The sequence below is a fragment of the Pocillopora verrucosa genome, chromosome 2, assembly GCF_036669915.1.
Source record: "Pocillopora verrucosa isolate sample1 chromosome 2, ASM3666991v2, whole genome shotgun sequence".
NCBI lineage: Eukaryota > Metazoa > Cnidaria > Anthozoa > Scleractinia > Pocilloporidae > Pocillopora > Pocillopora verrucosa.
In genome coordinates, this window is record NC_089313.1 from 1 (window position 1) to 15,417 (window position 15,417).

The 15,417-nt window shown below is 38.0% G+C and overlaps 1 protein-coding gene and 1 pseudogene across 1 annotated transcript; both read right to left on the minus strand.

The window, feature by feature from the left end:
* Positions 1 to 1,193: 1,193 nt before the first annotated feature.
* On the minus strand, positions 1,194 to 4,978 carry LOC136279053 (uncharacterized; annotated as a pseudogene).
* Positions 4,979 to 8,239: 3,261 nt separating this feature from the next.
* LOC131792873 (uncharacterized) lies at positions 8,240 to 14,772 on the minus strand. Its single transcript, XM_059110293.2, has 3 exons — positions 13,548 to 14,772; positions 10,616 to 11,135; positions 8,240 to 10,036 (listed from the first exon to the last, which is right to left on the minus strand). Exons 1-3 carry the CDS (start codon positions 14,630 to 14,632, stop codon positions 9,698 to 9,700), a joined length of 1,944 nt encoding a protein of 647 aa, XP_058966276.2. The 5' UTR covers positions 14,633 to 14,772; the 3' UTR covers positions 8,240 to 9,697.
* Positions 14,773 to 15,417: the final 645 nt, after the last annotated feature.

Consider the following 15,417-nt stretch of genomic DNA (forward strand, 5'->3'; position numbering starts at 1 on the left):
CATACAGTTCGTGTGATGTTTGTTGGGAGAAATTGGTATTGGATCAACTTAAAATCCCCTAATGATACTTTTCTTTATTCTCATCTTTTGTCTACTTGATGTTATATTGATATTGTAAGGAGAAATTCTGTCTTGGTCACTTGTGGGAGTTTAAGGGGTTAATTATAGAACTGTACTGATTTTCAAACAAATAATTTTCAAAAGAATTAAATATAGTTTATTGCCTCCTTCACAATACTCATTACAGTTATATCTGTTTATCATTCTATTCTATCTGTGTGAACATATAACCTTAAAAAATAACTTTCTATAACTTACAGCTCAATTCAATCATTACAAACTAATTTAAGTCTGTGCGTTCACTATTTCCCCATTTCACTATCCATGATTATTTCTCTTCTAGCTGCCTATTAAACTCTCTGATAGCATATGAGCATCAAAATAAGAAATCAGTGACCCTAACCAGAATGGGGGATTGGAATTCTTAGAGTCCATCTGCCTTTTTGTTCTCTCCAACAGAGTTTTGGTAGTAAAAAAATCTTAAGGATATAACTGAGTAAATACAGAACACACCCACATACAAGAACATGTGGATTACTAACCTTCAAGCTGAAATTTTACAAATAGAGAAAATAAGTACAAAAATATGAACCAGATCAGCCTACCAAAATTAGAACGGCTCTTGTATGAAAAAAATATGAACATCAAAATAAGAAATCAGTGGCCCCAATCAGAAGAAGAGATTGGGATTTTAAGAGTAAATCTGTTATTCTATTGGTAATCACTCTGAGCTGAAACATTCATAAATACACTAATTTTAATATATTAATTTTAAACAGTAGTTGTATCTGTTTATAAAACAGATAAGATAGTATGTGCACCCTAATTGCTCAAAGATCAATTCATCAGTTCATTGTATCACTTACAATGGCTACATGGTTGTATTTATAAGAAGCAGAAGACTGTACTTTCTATCAGTTCACCCATGTACAATAACCCACTTGGGTTATTGGGAGAACACTTATAAAAGCTTGTAACTAAATCATTTCTCTCATCTGATCACTTTATTAACATTAATTAACATTAGTTTACAGATTGATTTGAAAATGTCATTGGGTATGTTAAGTCATCAGACTTTGGAGGAAAAGCACCCTAGTAAAATAACAGAAAGTGCAATCTATTGCTTAAAGAAATTACTGCCAGTATCTATCTGTAGAGTCACTTTTCTCATTATGATGAGAGGCATCAGACCACATGCCTTTTTGGTGTGGAAATAATGAAATAAATGAACCATCTTCAGCCTCTCTATCTCCATACCATCCATCAAAATGCGATCACAGATCTCCCAATCTTCTCCACCCCATTTGTTCTTGAATTCTTTTACATTCATTCCTCCAATTCTGTCCCAGTCACTTTTGTACATGCCCATCAAACCATACCCATAGAACTCCCAAAAGCCTACAGGATGATGAGCTGTGGCCCCACATGATAGGCGGATAAGCAAAAGGGCTGTAAGCAATCTTACCCTGAACACAGTGCTGTATTAAAAGAAGAGGGCAGATTTACATGAGTAGAGAAGGTAAATGTTTGGCTTAATCTTGAAAAATATGAAGATTCTTTTGCTTCCTAGCGTTGTTGTAAATAAGCAACTCTTAAAGAAAGATGTTATTCATAATGCCCCAAGTGAGAGACAAAGAAAAAGTCTGAGTCCCCTAAAATGATTCAAACTTTTGAGGTCCCATACTTGTGACAAAATAAATAACACCTCATTAAGATACTCATAGATAATCAAGATAGATGATGATGACAACAGTGAAAGGTGATAAAAGTCAAAAGTAAGGTTTCTAACAATTTTAACTCCTTGCATGTCAAAAACAGATCAATATATGGCAATTAATTCTACCAAAAAGTAAATACACAATTAGAAAAACTGGTGTTAGGATACAAGTTTTAAGGGGTGGGTTTGAGAAGAGGAAAGTGAAAGAAAGGAACAGTCTTGTTCTTCGATTCTTCCCATTTGTATCCCTCAAAAATTTGTGCTCTGTTTTCTTTCCAACACCAGCTAACCAGGTTATGGTAATTTTACCTGTACCACTCACCTCAAATGTGATCTAATCACATGTATAGCATCAAGTAACTAAATATCAAACATTGTGCAATCAAGCACATGTCAGTTTCCCTGTACCTTTTGTCTTCATCTTTGATTAAACTAACCATGATCTACTGAAGGTCTTGGTTTATTATAGAGGACTATTTATGACACTCTTGACTCACCTTTCTGACATCATCCAGAAAATGGTTGGGAATATCCAAATGAAGATCCATAACAAACAGTATTGAGTTTGGATTTGTAACCATATTAGCAGCCAGTTGTAGTCCCAGGCTTTTTAAATCCCTCTCGAAGTCTAACATGCTGATAATGTGGAATTCCACTCTTCTTCAGAGCTTCTTTCATGTCAATATCAACACCATCAAATTCAGTAACTACTATATTGAAATGGAATCATTGGTTTTCTTGAATATTTTTGACATGTGATTCAAAAATGAAGGATCCAACTTCCTTGTTTATTCCAATGGTGAGAAGGATATTGATGACAGCACTCTTGTTCCATGTCACACCTTCAGGGGTGCATAGCACATGTGTATCCCAGGGTCTGTACACATATTCAGAGAATCTCACATGTTTCCCACTTGAAATTTCTCTAAGTTCCAATTCCACCAAATACCTGTCTCCTGTACCTTGATCATGATTTTGTTCCACATTCAAGATTTTCTTAAAAGAATACTTCCTACAGAAATCAAGAATGAATACCCAAAATTTTCAATCACAATAAGACAGGTTGAATGCTGACACACATTTCAATATAAGCTAATGGTGAATATCATTTAAAGAAACCCACTTGACTCCTTCCCAAAGGTCACAAGTGTTAAGTTGTATTCATGAGCCAGACACTCTCACAGCCCCTCTCTCCATTGATTTAGTCCAACTAACTATAAGATCACAAGAGAAACATCTCTAGACACCTCCTGAAATAGGGAGTCTCTCCAGACAGATACTATTTTTTTTCAGTTTATGGTGGATTGACCCCATTCCAAGTGTGTCCTCAACCACCTTCATCAGTTTGCAAGTGTATAATCAATAGAAACTACAACTGACACTTTCTACAATCTTCTGAATACTGTCAAGAAAGAATGAACTTTAGGGGTGAGCTTGCAAAGGTGACTGGAGGCAACTTGGTACCAATTTTTCATATAACTGGTCTGGGGTGATCAATAGTAACCCTACATAAAACTGGTAAAAATTAAAGTAAATTTGACCATTCTCAGAGGAATTTTAGAACCTTCGTTACTCTCCTCACTGACTGCAATAAAATTCTTAGGATGTTTGTTCAAAGAATTTGGCATTGGTTGAACTAATAATCTCCTAGTTGAAATTTTTTTTCATTCTCATCACTTGTCTGCTTTATATTGTATTGATATTGTAATGAGAAATTTGGTCTTGGTCATCAGTGGGAGTTAAATAGTTGAAAGGAATTACAACTACCCCAAGTATTTTTAGCTCTTACTTGGTGTAGAAGACACAGTATATGTCACACTATTGTTTTCATTGTTTTCTTATTCCCAGTTGTGATGAAATTCTATTGTGGCATATACTGTGTCTTCTACACCAAGTAAGAGCTGCATTTTTATACCACATCTCCTTCAGGAATTTTGTATTAAGAATACTCAGGAAAGAAAAAAACTCAAGACAATTACCCGGGATGTTTGCTCTCTATCTGCCTCCAAACTTGAGACACAACATGCTTTGCTTCATCTTCATTCATCTTATCATTTCCAAAGCTTATAAAACCTTTTTCTTTATCCATCATACCTGCTGCAATGTCTGAAAAGTCATATGGGTAGACTGAGGTGTAATGGGTCTCCCACATTGCCTGGTATCTGTATAAAGGTTCCTTCACGATGTAGGATGGATTGTACTGACAAGGAGGGAATAAATATTTACTGTCTTCTTCTTTGATGAAGGGAAGATGATAAATTTCTGTACGATGTCTTACTTCTTCATTTATGAATGATGGATCCCGATGTCTAATGTGCATTGGGAGGATGTTAACTTCAGATGGCATAGGCTGAATCATAGCGGAGTATGACTTGACTCCATCAAACGGCTTTGAAGTCATATCATATTCAAATGCAGAGAGTAGATTTGACGGTATATCTCTTAGTTCGTCTTTCCATTTGGACGATCGCCATTTAAGGTGTAGAAAATTATCATTCCACCAGTGATGGTGGCCATGTTTTAGTAAAATTTCTGTATAGTAACGCTTTCCAGCTAATAATGAAATCGAATCTTGCTCGCGTGCACGGTTTAAACTTGTACCTGATGTTATATTTCCAATTAATTTGCTGTTTTCGGGATTTGAATCCAGACTCAACCATAGTTCTGACGATCCACTTGACTCTAAATGAAAATTGTAACTGCTAGATTCATCAGGAGTAAGAAATCCATACATTCGTAATCCAAAATTCACGAATTCCCTCGTGAAGTGCATTTGCAATCTTTTAGCTTTTAAACGAAGCACCGGGGCGTGAGGAAACAGTGGAAATTCTTTCAGCGACCGCATGTCCGAGCCACAGAGATCTTTCCAAACCGCGACGTTTAAACCTTTAGCATTAGCAGCCACTTGGTACTCATTCCTATTATTATTGTTGTTATGAAACCTTACCAAAATAATGACTATCGCTCCAATTACGAGAAGCATCAAAAGAAGTTTCTTTCTTTCTCTTCTCAACATTATTGTCAAAACGTCGCCTTGAATATTCACAATCTTAAGATATTGTCCTTGAAGATACCAAAAATCACAGATTACTCTCACTTCAGAGCTGACCGTGCTTGATACACGCGTAATACACGTGCGCAACGAAAGCACACGAATGGTAGAGATTTTAACATCGTAGCCTTCGAATATTGTAACATTGCCTTAACAGGTTAAATTCTCAAGTAGTACTTTGTGTAAGATGAGGTACGGTGTCCCCAGCAACAGTTAAGAGCAGCATCCCCAACCTGCAGCCAAGTGCAAAAAAAATTTTTGCAAGTGCCAGACCTTTTCTTCTGAGCCATCCACTCTCGAAAGTTAACTCTTTTCCTTAAAACTCGTCCAAACTAAATTACAAAGCAAGCATTTTTCACTGGAAATATTTCGACCTTTCCGGTTTAAATTTCCCATCCCACCCAGGTTAAATGTTCAAATTCCCCACCCCCCGGTCACGGACGACAGTCAAATGCCTGTGTGTTACCCATGGGCTGGGGGGATGGAATGGAAGCTTCAAATCGATTTAATTTGCGCATTATCTCCAGCATCTGCTTTATTTGCGATGAAAATATGTAGTTACTTAAGCTGATTTAATCAGCCTAGCATTGTAGGTGCTAAACCGGCAAAAATCAAACAATGCACTCTCTTTATCAATAATTTTAAGGACTTTTCTCAGATGCAATACTCCAGACAGACAGCTACAAATCTTACACTTGATCTGGTTAACAGCCTCGCCACATCAGCGAGCAAGGTTCCTTCCAACCAGAGTTCCTGTTTGTAATTAACTGAACACAGCTTTGCAAGCACGCCCCACCGATAGATATCAGGGCCTACTCGGATGTCTCTCCAATCCTAAATAATTAATTCCGTCTACGACAACAAAAACCTAAGAGGTATCATCGGCATCAAAACCTTCCTTCTATGACCTGGCCCCAGAAGTTGACGAACTCGCTTACGGCGAGAATGTTGGCACATTCGCGTTAGGCCTTGATAAACTCGCTTGTGGCGAAAAGACCTGGCGCTACTTACCCTCCGCTCAAATGTTATCTTCAGATATCGAATAACACCATAACCAAGATTTACGAAATCTTTTCTCATCTTTTGTCTACTTGATGTTATATTGATATTGTAAGGAGAAATTCTGTCTTGTCTTAAAAAATAACTTTCTATAGCTTACAGCTCAATTCAATCATTAAAACTAATTTAAGTCTGTGATTCACTATTTCCCCATTTCACTATCCATGATTATTTCTCTTCTAGCTGCCTATTAAACTCTCTGATAGCATATGAGCATCAAAATAAGAAATCAGTGACCCTAACCAGAATGGGGGATTGGAATTCTTAGAGTCCATCTGCCTTTTAAACCCTCTGATTAAAAATACAAAAAATCTTGCTATGGCTTACTAACCAATTGTTCTCTCCAACAGAGTTTTGGTAGTAAAAAAATCTTAAGGATATAACTGAGTAAATACAGTACACACCCACATACAAGAACATGTTGATTACTTACCTTCAAGTTGAAATTTTACAAATAGAGAAAATAAGTACAAAAATATGAACCAGATCAGCCTACCAAAATCAGAACGGCTCTTATATGAAAAAAATATGAACATCAAAATAAGAAATCAGTGGCCCCAATCAGAAGAAGGGATTGGGATTTTAAGAGTAAATCTGTTATTCTATTGGTAATCACTCTGAGCTGAAACATTCATAAATACACTAATTTTCAATATATTAATTCTATAACAGTAGTTGTATCTGTTTATAAAACAGAAAATATATTATGTGCACTCTAATTGCTCAAATATCAATTCATCAGTTCATTGTATCACTTACAATGGCTACATGGCTGTATTTATAAGAAGCAGAAGACTGTACTTTCTATCAGTTCACCCGTGTACAATAACCCACTTGGGTTATTGGGAGAACACTTATAAAGCTTGTAACTAAATCATTTCTCTCATCTGATCACCTTAACATTAGTTTACAGATTGATTTGAAAATGTCATTTTGGGTATGTTAAGTCATCAGACTTTGGAGAAAAGCACCATAGTAAAATAACAGAAAAATGATATTTCTTGGAGCATAAACTCGAAGTTGAATGTAACTGCATTAGAGTGATCACCGAGACATGAGGCGTTTAACAGTTTCTCGATGGGATACAACATGTACAAACCCACGCTCTCCCCGTCCAGGACGAAGATCCGCCATAATCTCCCTAAAATCTAACAAGCCGGCTGTCAAAGATCTATTGTTAGGGACATGAACACCTCACATTTTGTACCGTCACTAGATTTGTTAAATGTTTTTGGCCAGGTACCCAAGATGGTCAAAATTCAAGCATTCTTTGATGAGCACAAATCCGACGGCTCGGAGACTTGATTAGCAATGAAGCAGGGTTAGTATGACTCTGGTAACAGTGATTAAAATATTGTGCGTGAAGTCAGATTCCACATGTAACATCAACATTTAGAGGGTTCATCAAATATATTGTATGATAGCTTACGTGGCCAGTGCACAAAGGAGGAGTAAGGAAGGGTGACTTTATTTGAGCGCAAACGTTGATAGATAGGAGCCCGATCCTCTTATATACCAAGAAACAAGCAACCCCCCCTCCCCCCCCCCCACCTTCTCCTTGTGCTCCGGCGACGAAAGCTGTCTTATAGTATTTAGAACACGCGACCCCAAAGGCCCATAAATATTGAGGACAAGGCCACGCCCAGTTGCACTATTCGTGGCTGAGACTGTATTGCAATTGTTGTTGTGTACCGTCTATCACCACTAGCGAAAGACGGGCCACCGTTGACCTCTTTACTGGAAGCAGGCGTAATATGGGCTGCATACTTCTGATAAGCAAAATGTCTCGGCGGCTTACAAACCAATTCCATCTCTCACCAAAGGTTCAACCAGTGGGGGCCATGTGCGTTTCCTCCCTTTGCGAAACTAGTTTGCTGAATCGTAAGGTGTTAGGGCGAGGGCGGGGAAGGGAGAAGCGAGAAGTTTGTCATTTTTACCGCGGAATTTTCACACGCAAGACACAAAGCGAGAAAGACGTAGACAAAGCAGTCGAACATTTCATAATGTCCTCAAGGAGAACTAGTCAGGACTTCTTAATGGATTATTATTCGTTGATGTTGTTTCTCCGTGATGTGCTATGGTTTCGCTCATAGCTACAGCTACAGCTAAATCAGTTAATGTCATGTACTTCCAATGTATTTGTTCCAAGCTAATTTCGAAAAACTACTGAAACATTGATTACTTCTCAAAAGCTTTATTTGTCAAAACTTTTGCTGGCTTTCTGTTCTTTTACCATTTTCCCCTTTAACCCTTTACGCCCTAACATCAGTATCCACATTCTTCATACTCTTCTCAATACTTTTCCTTTGGTACTGTAAGGAGAGTTCGTGTAACAATCAAAACTACATAGATTGTCAATAATTTCCTTTATTCCCATGATCTTAATAAATGATCCAGCAGTATTAATGTAAGGAGAAATTAGAAGCCAGTCACTCTTCATATATCAAAGGGTTAACAACATTGTAACACCCCATATCACCATGGAGTGTAAAAAATAATATGTCTTAATATGTCGTATGAAAACATAACTGAACTAACAAAAACAAGGGTAAACGAACCGCAAATTGAAACACAAGAGAAGACTGATTGCACACTTTCTTTTTCGTAGTATTTTTGTCTTGATGTATTAGCATCAAAAATTAATTAAAGTAAAGCATATCATCTTTAAGGTCGGCACACACGCGGCTAGTCCCTGCGACTAGTCTCTGCGACTAGTCCCTGCAACAAGTCCAGGGAACAAGTCCCATAGTTTGAAATAGCCATTTTTGCCACAAAATCTAGTCGCAGGGACTAAAATTTGGTCCCTGGACTTGTTCCTCAAAACGCTTCGTGTGAACTGTTCGTGGGACTAGTTCCTGCGACCAAATTAAAATAAACCAATCACAGATCGGTATCACAATCATATTTGCCATATTTTCCCGCCTGAAAACACAATGTACAGAGGCGATTGCGTGACTTCCGGGATAATTTCTTTGATGTTTCCTTCCCGGGATTAAACCAGTTTTGAAATAATTTACACGAGTACTGGAAATCTTGATCGAATTTCCGCCCCTTTTGTTTCTGTATTGGCCACATCTGATCGGTAACAAAGCGTTATTTCTGCTTATATCCTAACTGAATCAGAAACAATTCAAGCACTGCATAATTTCGCTGAACAATCTGCGGTTTGTACTGAGCTGATTTATTGCAATGCTACATTGCTATTTTAAGAATTTTGGTTTCTTAAGAAAGCTGTAGAGTGAAAGAATGACACCATTTGCCCCCAGTTTTTGCTACTTTCCTGTGCAATTGGTCCCTGCGTGGAAACACTACTAGGGACTAGTCCTTGCGACCAGTCCCTTCGTGTAAACTCTTCAGGGGAATAGTTGCAGGAACTAGTCGCAGGGACTAGTCCCCCCGTGTGTGTGGCGACCTTTATAATTGGCGTAAGCCCCTCGAGGATTTTCGAAACTATTCGAACCTGTGAGAAAATTCTCGATTCTGAGAGTGGCGGCTGTCCAATCACAAGATAACATGCAGTTTGATCGTTTTCACACTCAAAATTTGTTATATATAGTGAAAAAAAAAAAAAAGAATTCGTTTTGTATAATCGATCGAGGTGAACTTGTCCATAAATTCATGAATTGCATACCTTTTTATTTCTTTTTCGCATATAAATTCGATGAAAGTCAACGAAAAAATAATACTATTCTTCAGTTAAAATATATGAATATCTTATCTACACTAAAGTGCCAATTTCAAAAGTTTCCTATTTGTCTGTCAAATCTTATTTATTGCATTCCGGCTGCAAATCACACTCATTTATTATGTCAGGAGAGGTCTGTGTACTCGACAATATCTGTGTCATTTCTAACATCAGACCACATGCCTTTTTTGGTGTGGAAATAATGAAATAAATGAACCATTTTTAGCCTCTCTATCTCCATACCATTCATCAAAATGCGATCACAGATCTCCCAATCTTCTCCACCCCATTTGTTCTTGAACTCTTTTACATTCATTCCTCCAATTCTGTCCCAGTCACTTTTGTACATGCCCATCAAACCGTAACCAAAGTGTTCCCAAAAGCCTCTGCGATGCCGTGCTGTCGCCCCACAAGATAGTCGAACGAGTATGGGACTGTAGGCGATCTTGCCTTGAACACAATGCTGCAGAAAAACACCGAAACATGTTTCCAAAAATCAGACTACAATTGCAAATCTTCTATCTGCTTTACGCTGGCGAGGAAATTCAACCCCTCCAAATTTAGATCTACTGAAAACGGAACACTCAGAAATCGTCCGTGATATGGGCGCAGCATTTCATGAAACAATCCTGAAACAAAGGACATAGCTTATTCACAGACCTCTCTATTCTTCCTTAGATCACTGTGTAAGCAAGGTAAGAACCACGGGGAATCTAACGAACGTAAATGCTTGAGGAGAGGGAAAGAGAAAATAGACGCACTTGATTTGCTAAAGTTTGACCGATGGTGACACTCAAGGGAGAAATTAGAAGCAGTATCAAGCAAGTATCAGTAAGAAAAAAACGGCTCTATGTCCGACTACTAACTAAATGAAGAGATTTCTCTTTTCTTTTGGGCTATTGCTCAGTGAAAACTGTTATACTCTAGTTACCAGGTTTCTGGCTCTTCGATGATCCATACTCGCTCCAAAGGTTGTTTTTCTTAGTTGATGGACAAGATATTAAAAGAGAAAAAAAACGATGTGCGCAAAACTCTCACAAACCTTTCTGACATCATCTAGAAAATGATAGGGAATATCTAAATGAAGATCCATGACAAACACTATTGAGTTCGGATTTGTAACCGTACTGGCAGCCAGCTGTAGCCCCTTGGCCTTTTCAAATCTTCCTCGAAGTCTAATATGCCGATACTGTGGGATTCCACTCTTCCTCAGAGCTTCCTTTAAGTCAACATCGATGCCATCGAATTCAGCGATAATTACATTAAAATTGAAATCCATGGTCCTATTGTGTATTCTTGACATGTGATCAAGAAAATGGAGAGTCCATCGCCCCTGATTATTCCCGGTTGCAAGAAGGATGTTGACGACAGCCCTCTTGTTCCATGCCACGCCCACAGGGATGCAAAAAGCACCCGATTCCTTAAGCCGGTACACATATTCAGAGAACCTCAAAGATCTCCTACTTGAAATTTCTTTCAGTTCTAGTTCTACTAAATATCTGTCACCCTTTTCAGGATCATGATTTTCTTCCACATTCAAGATGTGTTCAAGGATATACTTCCTGTAATGCAAAGGAGAAAAAGGAAAACAAGTGAATGATAAAGTTATTCAATGAATGACACTGGCATATTCGGAAAAAAGAACTCCGAGTGCTCCGAGTACTTTAAATGCTTCACCACTGAGCTTTTAGGAAACTTTTGGCAGGCTGGTCCGTTTGACTAGGTCCATGGTGAAAAATGCATACTGCTAGGATAGGAATGCCGAATGTAATACTTTTGCGCATCGATGATGTACATGAAGATAGCAATTTTTAAGACTGGTGATTTAAAATGAAAGATGAAGTTACTCAGCGAATGACACTGGCATGCATGTTTCAAATGTTCGAAATAATTTTGATTACGTCCTTTCCTGCGTCACGCAATCATACCAAACGATGTGACAAGCCAGATTCTACAATGCAGCAGAAAGGAAACTGAGAAATTTTTCTTGTTACCTCTACATTCCAAACCCATGAGGTCAAAATGGAAACGTTTGGTTCTTCGTCTGTATTGTTGCTTAAGTCGCCTAAACGGAAGTCTTAACAGCCCCGCCTGTTTTAAGAACGGAACCTAAACGTCACAAGTTTTACTTCCGGTCTACACTCATACGACATCGTGTAACAAAATGGATTTGTGATCTCCTAAAGCGATTCCAACTAAAGCAAAATTTATGTTTTCACTTCTTCAAGCAAGAGTGGAATGAATTCTGGTTAACCTTTCACTAAAATTATCTTTCAGGTTGGGACTACAGCTATATGCGACTTCTTTCACCAGGTGAGGTTTGGGTTATTGACGATGCTGACGAGAATTAATTTTTTATCAAACAGCTGTTGGGCATTTTTTTTTGGTTGCCTCTGCTGGTTTTTTTTATGAAATAAACGAAGTTGAAAACATTATAATAAAGGCCTTTCGGTTTTGCTTGATTTGTTTGTTCAATATTTTACGCAATCCATTGAGTTTCCACTGAAAGTTAATTAGTTAAAGTCAAAGGACTGAAACGCCATTTTTACGAATGATGTGAGAACAGGTCGAGTGGGGCAAAATGAGACATTTTTTAATGCAACTGGTATACCAGTAGGACACCTGCGCGTCTCGTTTTGGCTTCGGCTAAGGCTTTAAATGTAGATTTTCTGGTTAATTCTTACCCCTCAACATTTAACTTATAAATTTGCTTTATTTCATTATAATCTAGAAACTGCTAGACCTTGTCACTATTCCATTCATGAAGGTGCACAAAAACCTTTTGTTTGTAATCAGTTTGCGGTCGCTTCGATAACTCATTAAAACGTATTTTGTCTATGCTGTAAACTAGTGCGAAAAGATAAGGAATAATTCTGCAAATTGACCCCAAAGATTCCATCTACGATCCCGACATCATATAAAATTTCGACAAGGCATCGTTAATGATTACCATACCAACGAAAAAGGCAAGATTTTCTAAGAGCTCACAAATTCATTGTGCATACAATTTTTGGACAAATAAAACAATGTCGAAAAAAATAGATTGCCTTTGTACCTGCAGTTTTATCTTAGAGAAGGATAAGGTCCTAAGGAATTAAATTCAGTCAAAAACACAAAATTAGATGTTTTGTTTACTTACTTATTGCTCGAGGTGTCGGAGACTTAGTGTCTTTCACAATCACTGAGCAAACAAGCTTCACACCGTAGAAGATGATTGCAATCGAATCAGTGAGCCAGCTTCAAAAAGTTGAAGCAATCAAAATTTTCAAGTAAACATTATTAGCCGATAAGACAGCCGAACAGGTATCTAATCAAATATATATCTTCGCCACGTGCTCATCTGTTTCACAATTTCATTGACAAAATATTGTAGTTTTCCGATGCCATAATCACAAATGGTTCCACTTGGACGATTCACCTTTGAACTTTTAAGTATTCGGCATTTTTTTAATTGCTGTTGGAACCAAATTTTCTCAAGTTGCCTGTACTTTCACCAAACTGCAGGAAAACTGAGTGCGGCTTTAAAATTTTTTTTAAAATTAACCGCGCAGGAAGGAAATAAAAATTCTATAATTCTCAAACGTGTTCGCGTGTATGTCGCAAGGAGCATAAATAGACGAGGCGATTGAACAATTTACGGAGTCATATGCGATAGCCATATTGTCAGAGCATGACAAAATTTTAATTCTCTAACACGTTAGTTGTTGAATCGAGTCGATCGATAGTTCGCTAGTTCGTTTTAAATGAAACTGAAATGCGCATGAATGAACCGTGTCAATAGCATGCAATCGCAGTTCCCATTCTTTCGACGTGAATCGCATTAGCAAAGAGCGAAAATTTTTAAATTAATCAGATACGGTGAATCCCATGATAATAGTTCTGTTAAACTTTGACTAACCTAATCGAGGACGAATACAATCCGCTAGTAAAAAGGTGCAGTCAAAAGAAAACATTAAAAATTGAAACTTATATACCTTGGGAACTTGACTTGAATTTGCGTCCAGACTTGAGCAACAATCTTCCTTGCTGCATTTTCGTCCAACTGATCGTTACCAAAAGTCACAAAATCGTCCGTTTCCCACCTCTTTCTCATAATATCTGCATGGTCGTGAGGATAAATCGAGGTGTAATGGGTTTCCCACATGGACTGGTATCTATCTAAAGGATTTTTCACTATGTAGGATGGATTATACTGACACGGCGGGAATAAATCTTTAGTGTCTTCTTCGGTGATGAAGGGAAGGAAATACATTTCTGAACGACGTTTTACTTCTTCATTTACAAAGGATGGTTCACTTTGTTGAACGTGCATTGGAAGGATGGTATCCCGTTGAACAACTCGCTGATTCAGTAACGATTGCAGTTTGATTTTACCAAATACATTTGAATGTTGATCGTCCTCGGATGGCATAAGTAAATCTGAAGGAATATCTCTATAACCTTGCTCTTTCCAAGTCGAAGATCGCCATTTAACGTACATGAAATTATGTTGGCTGTGAAGGCCATGTTTATGTAAAATTTCTAAATAGTAAAGCTTTCGCGCTGATAAAGAAATAATATTTCCATCATGTGTCCGAGTTGTCCCCGATGTTACGTTTCCCACAAGCTTGCTATTTTCGGGGTTCGTATCCGAACTAATCCACAATTCCGTCGATCCACTCGAAGCTAAATGAAAGTTGTAATTCCCAGATTCTATCGGCGAAATAAATCCGAAAATTCGTAATCCAACATTTACTAAGTTTTGTTTGAAGCGTAATCGCAAGGTCGACGTGCTTCGGCGTGATGTCGGCGAGTGTGGGAAAAGCGGGAACTCCTTCAGTGACATTAGTTCATAACCGCAGATTTCTTCCCAAACTGATACATTTAAGCGTCCTTCTCCAAGCTTTTCGTCGACATTACTCTCGGTCGTGGAAAGTTTAGAACTTTTCCGGAACGAAAGAACGTCCTCTCCATCAGCCATTCTCTCGCCTCGGCGTTTTCTGTTTTTGATGAGAAATAAAACAACGAAAAAAAGAAGCGCCCAAGAGAGCAGTATTCTCAGTCTTCGCGCACGGTACATTACAGTAAGAAAAATCAATCTACAAATAATTTAGAACGCATTTTGAGGCACGCTCGTAGACGCTTGAATTCAGTTGAGCATATTGCGTGATTGGAAAAACTAAAGCCTAGGCCCCAAGGTTAACGTTTCAATCATTTATTGCGTGACTGAACGCAATTCAGGATTGGAATCGTAGAGAAGGACTAGGGTTGAACGGAACAATGTCCTAAAAACATGTTCGCATCGAAGAAAAGTGTGCTTAACTTAGAACTCGGTAGACATAGACGTAAACCAGAAACAGTGCTTTCGTGGGCGGATGATTATCTCTTGCTAAAATATAGGTATGTTAAGCCCCTGGGGCGAACTTTGAGTTGCTATCGTTCCGAACATTAACCCTTCATCAGAGCACGAAAGCAAACTTTCGAAACGCGAGCATATTGAAAGTTTGCTACAAAGGTAAGAATATTCTTTGCTCACTGGATTGTACATGAGAAATTTGAAAATTAAAAACTGTGTAAAAGTTTTGTTCCACCCACGCAAAGTAATGCTTTGAGAATTATTAATCCATAAAAAGAGCCTCCATTTCGCGCACGAGTAGTTGTCCTCGAACATTGTTTGTTCAAGAGGTGAAGGATCTCTCGAGAGCGAAGAGGAAAACTTTATTCCAGTGGAAACTATAGCGCATGATTTGTTTTGTATTTCCAAGTTCAACATGGCATACCTGATTACTTGACTCGTTGAAACCGACCGCGCGTGGGCAAAAATAATTGATGGATACAAGGGTGCGCTTATTGGAACGAGGGCGC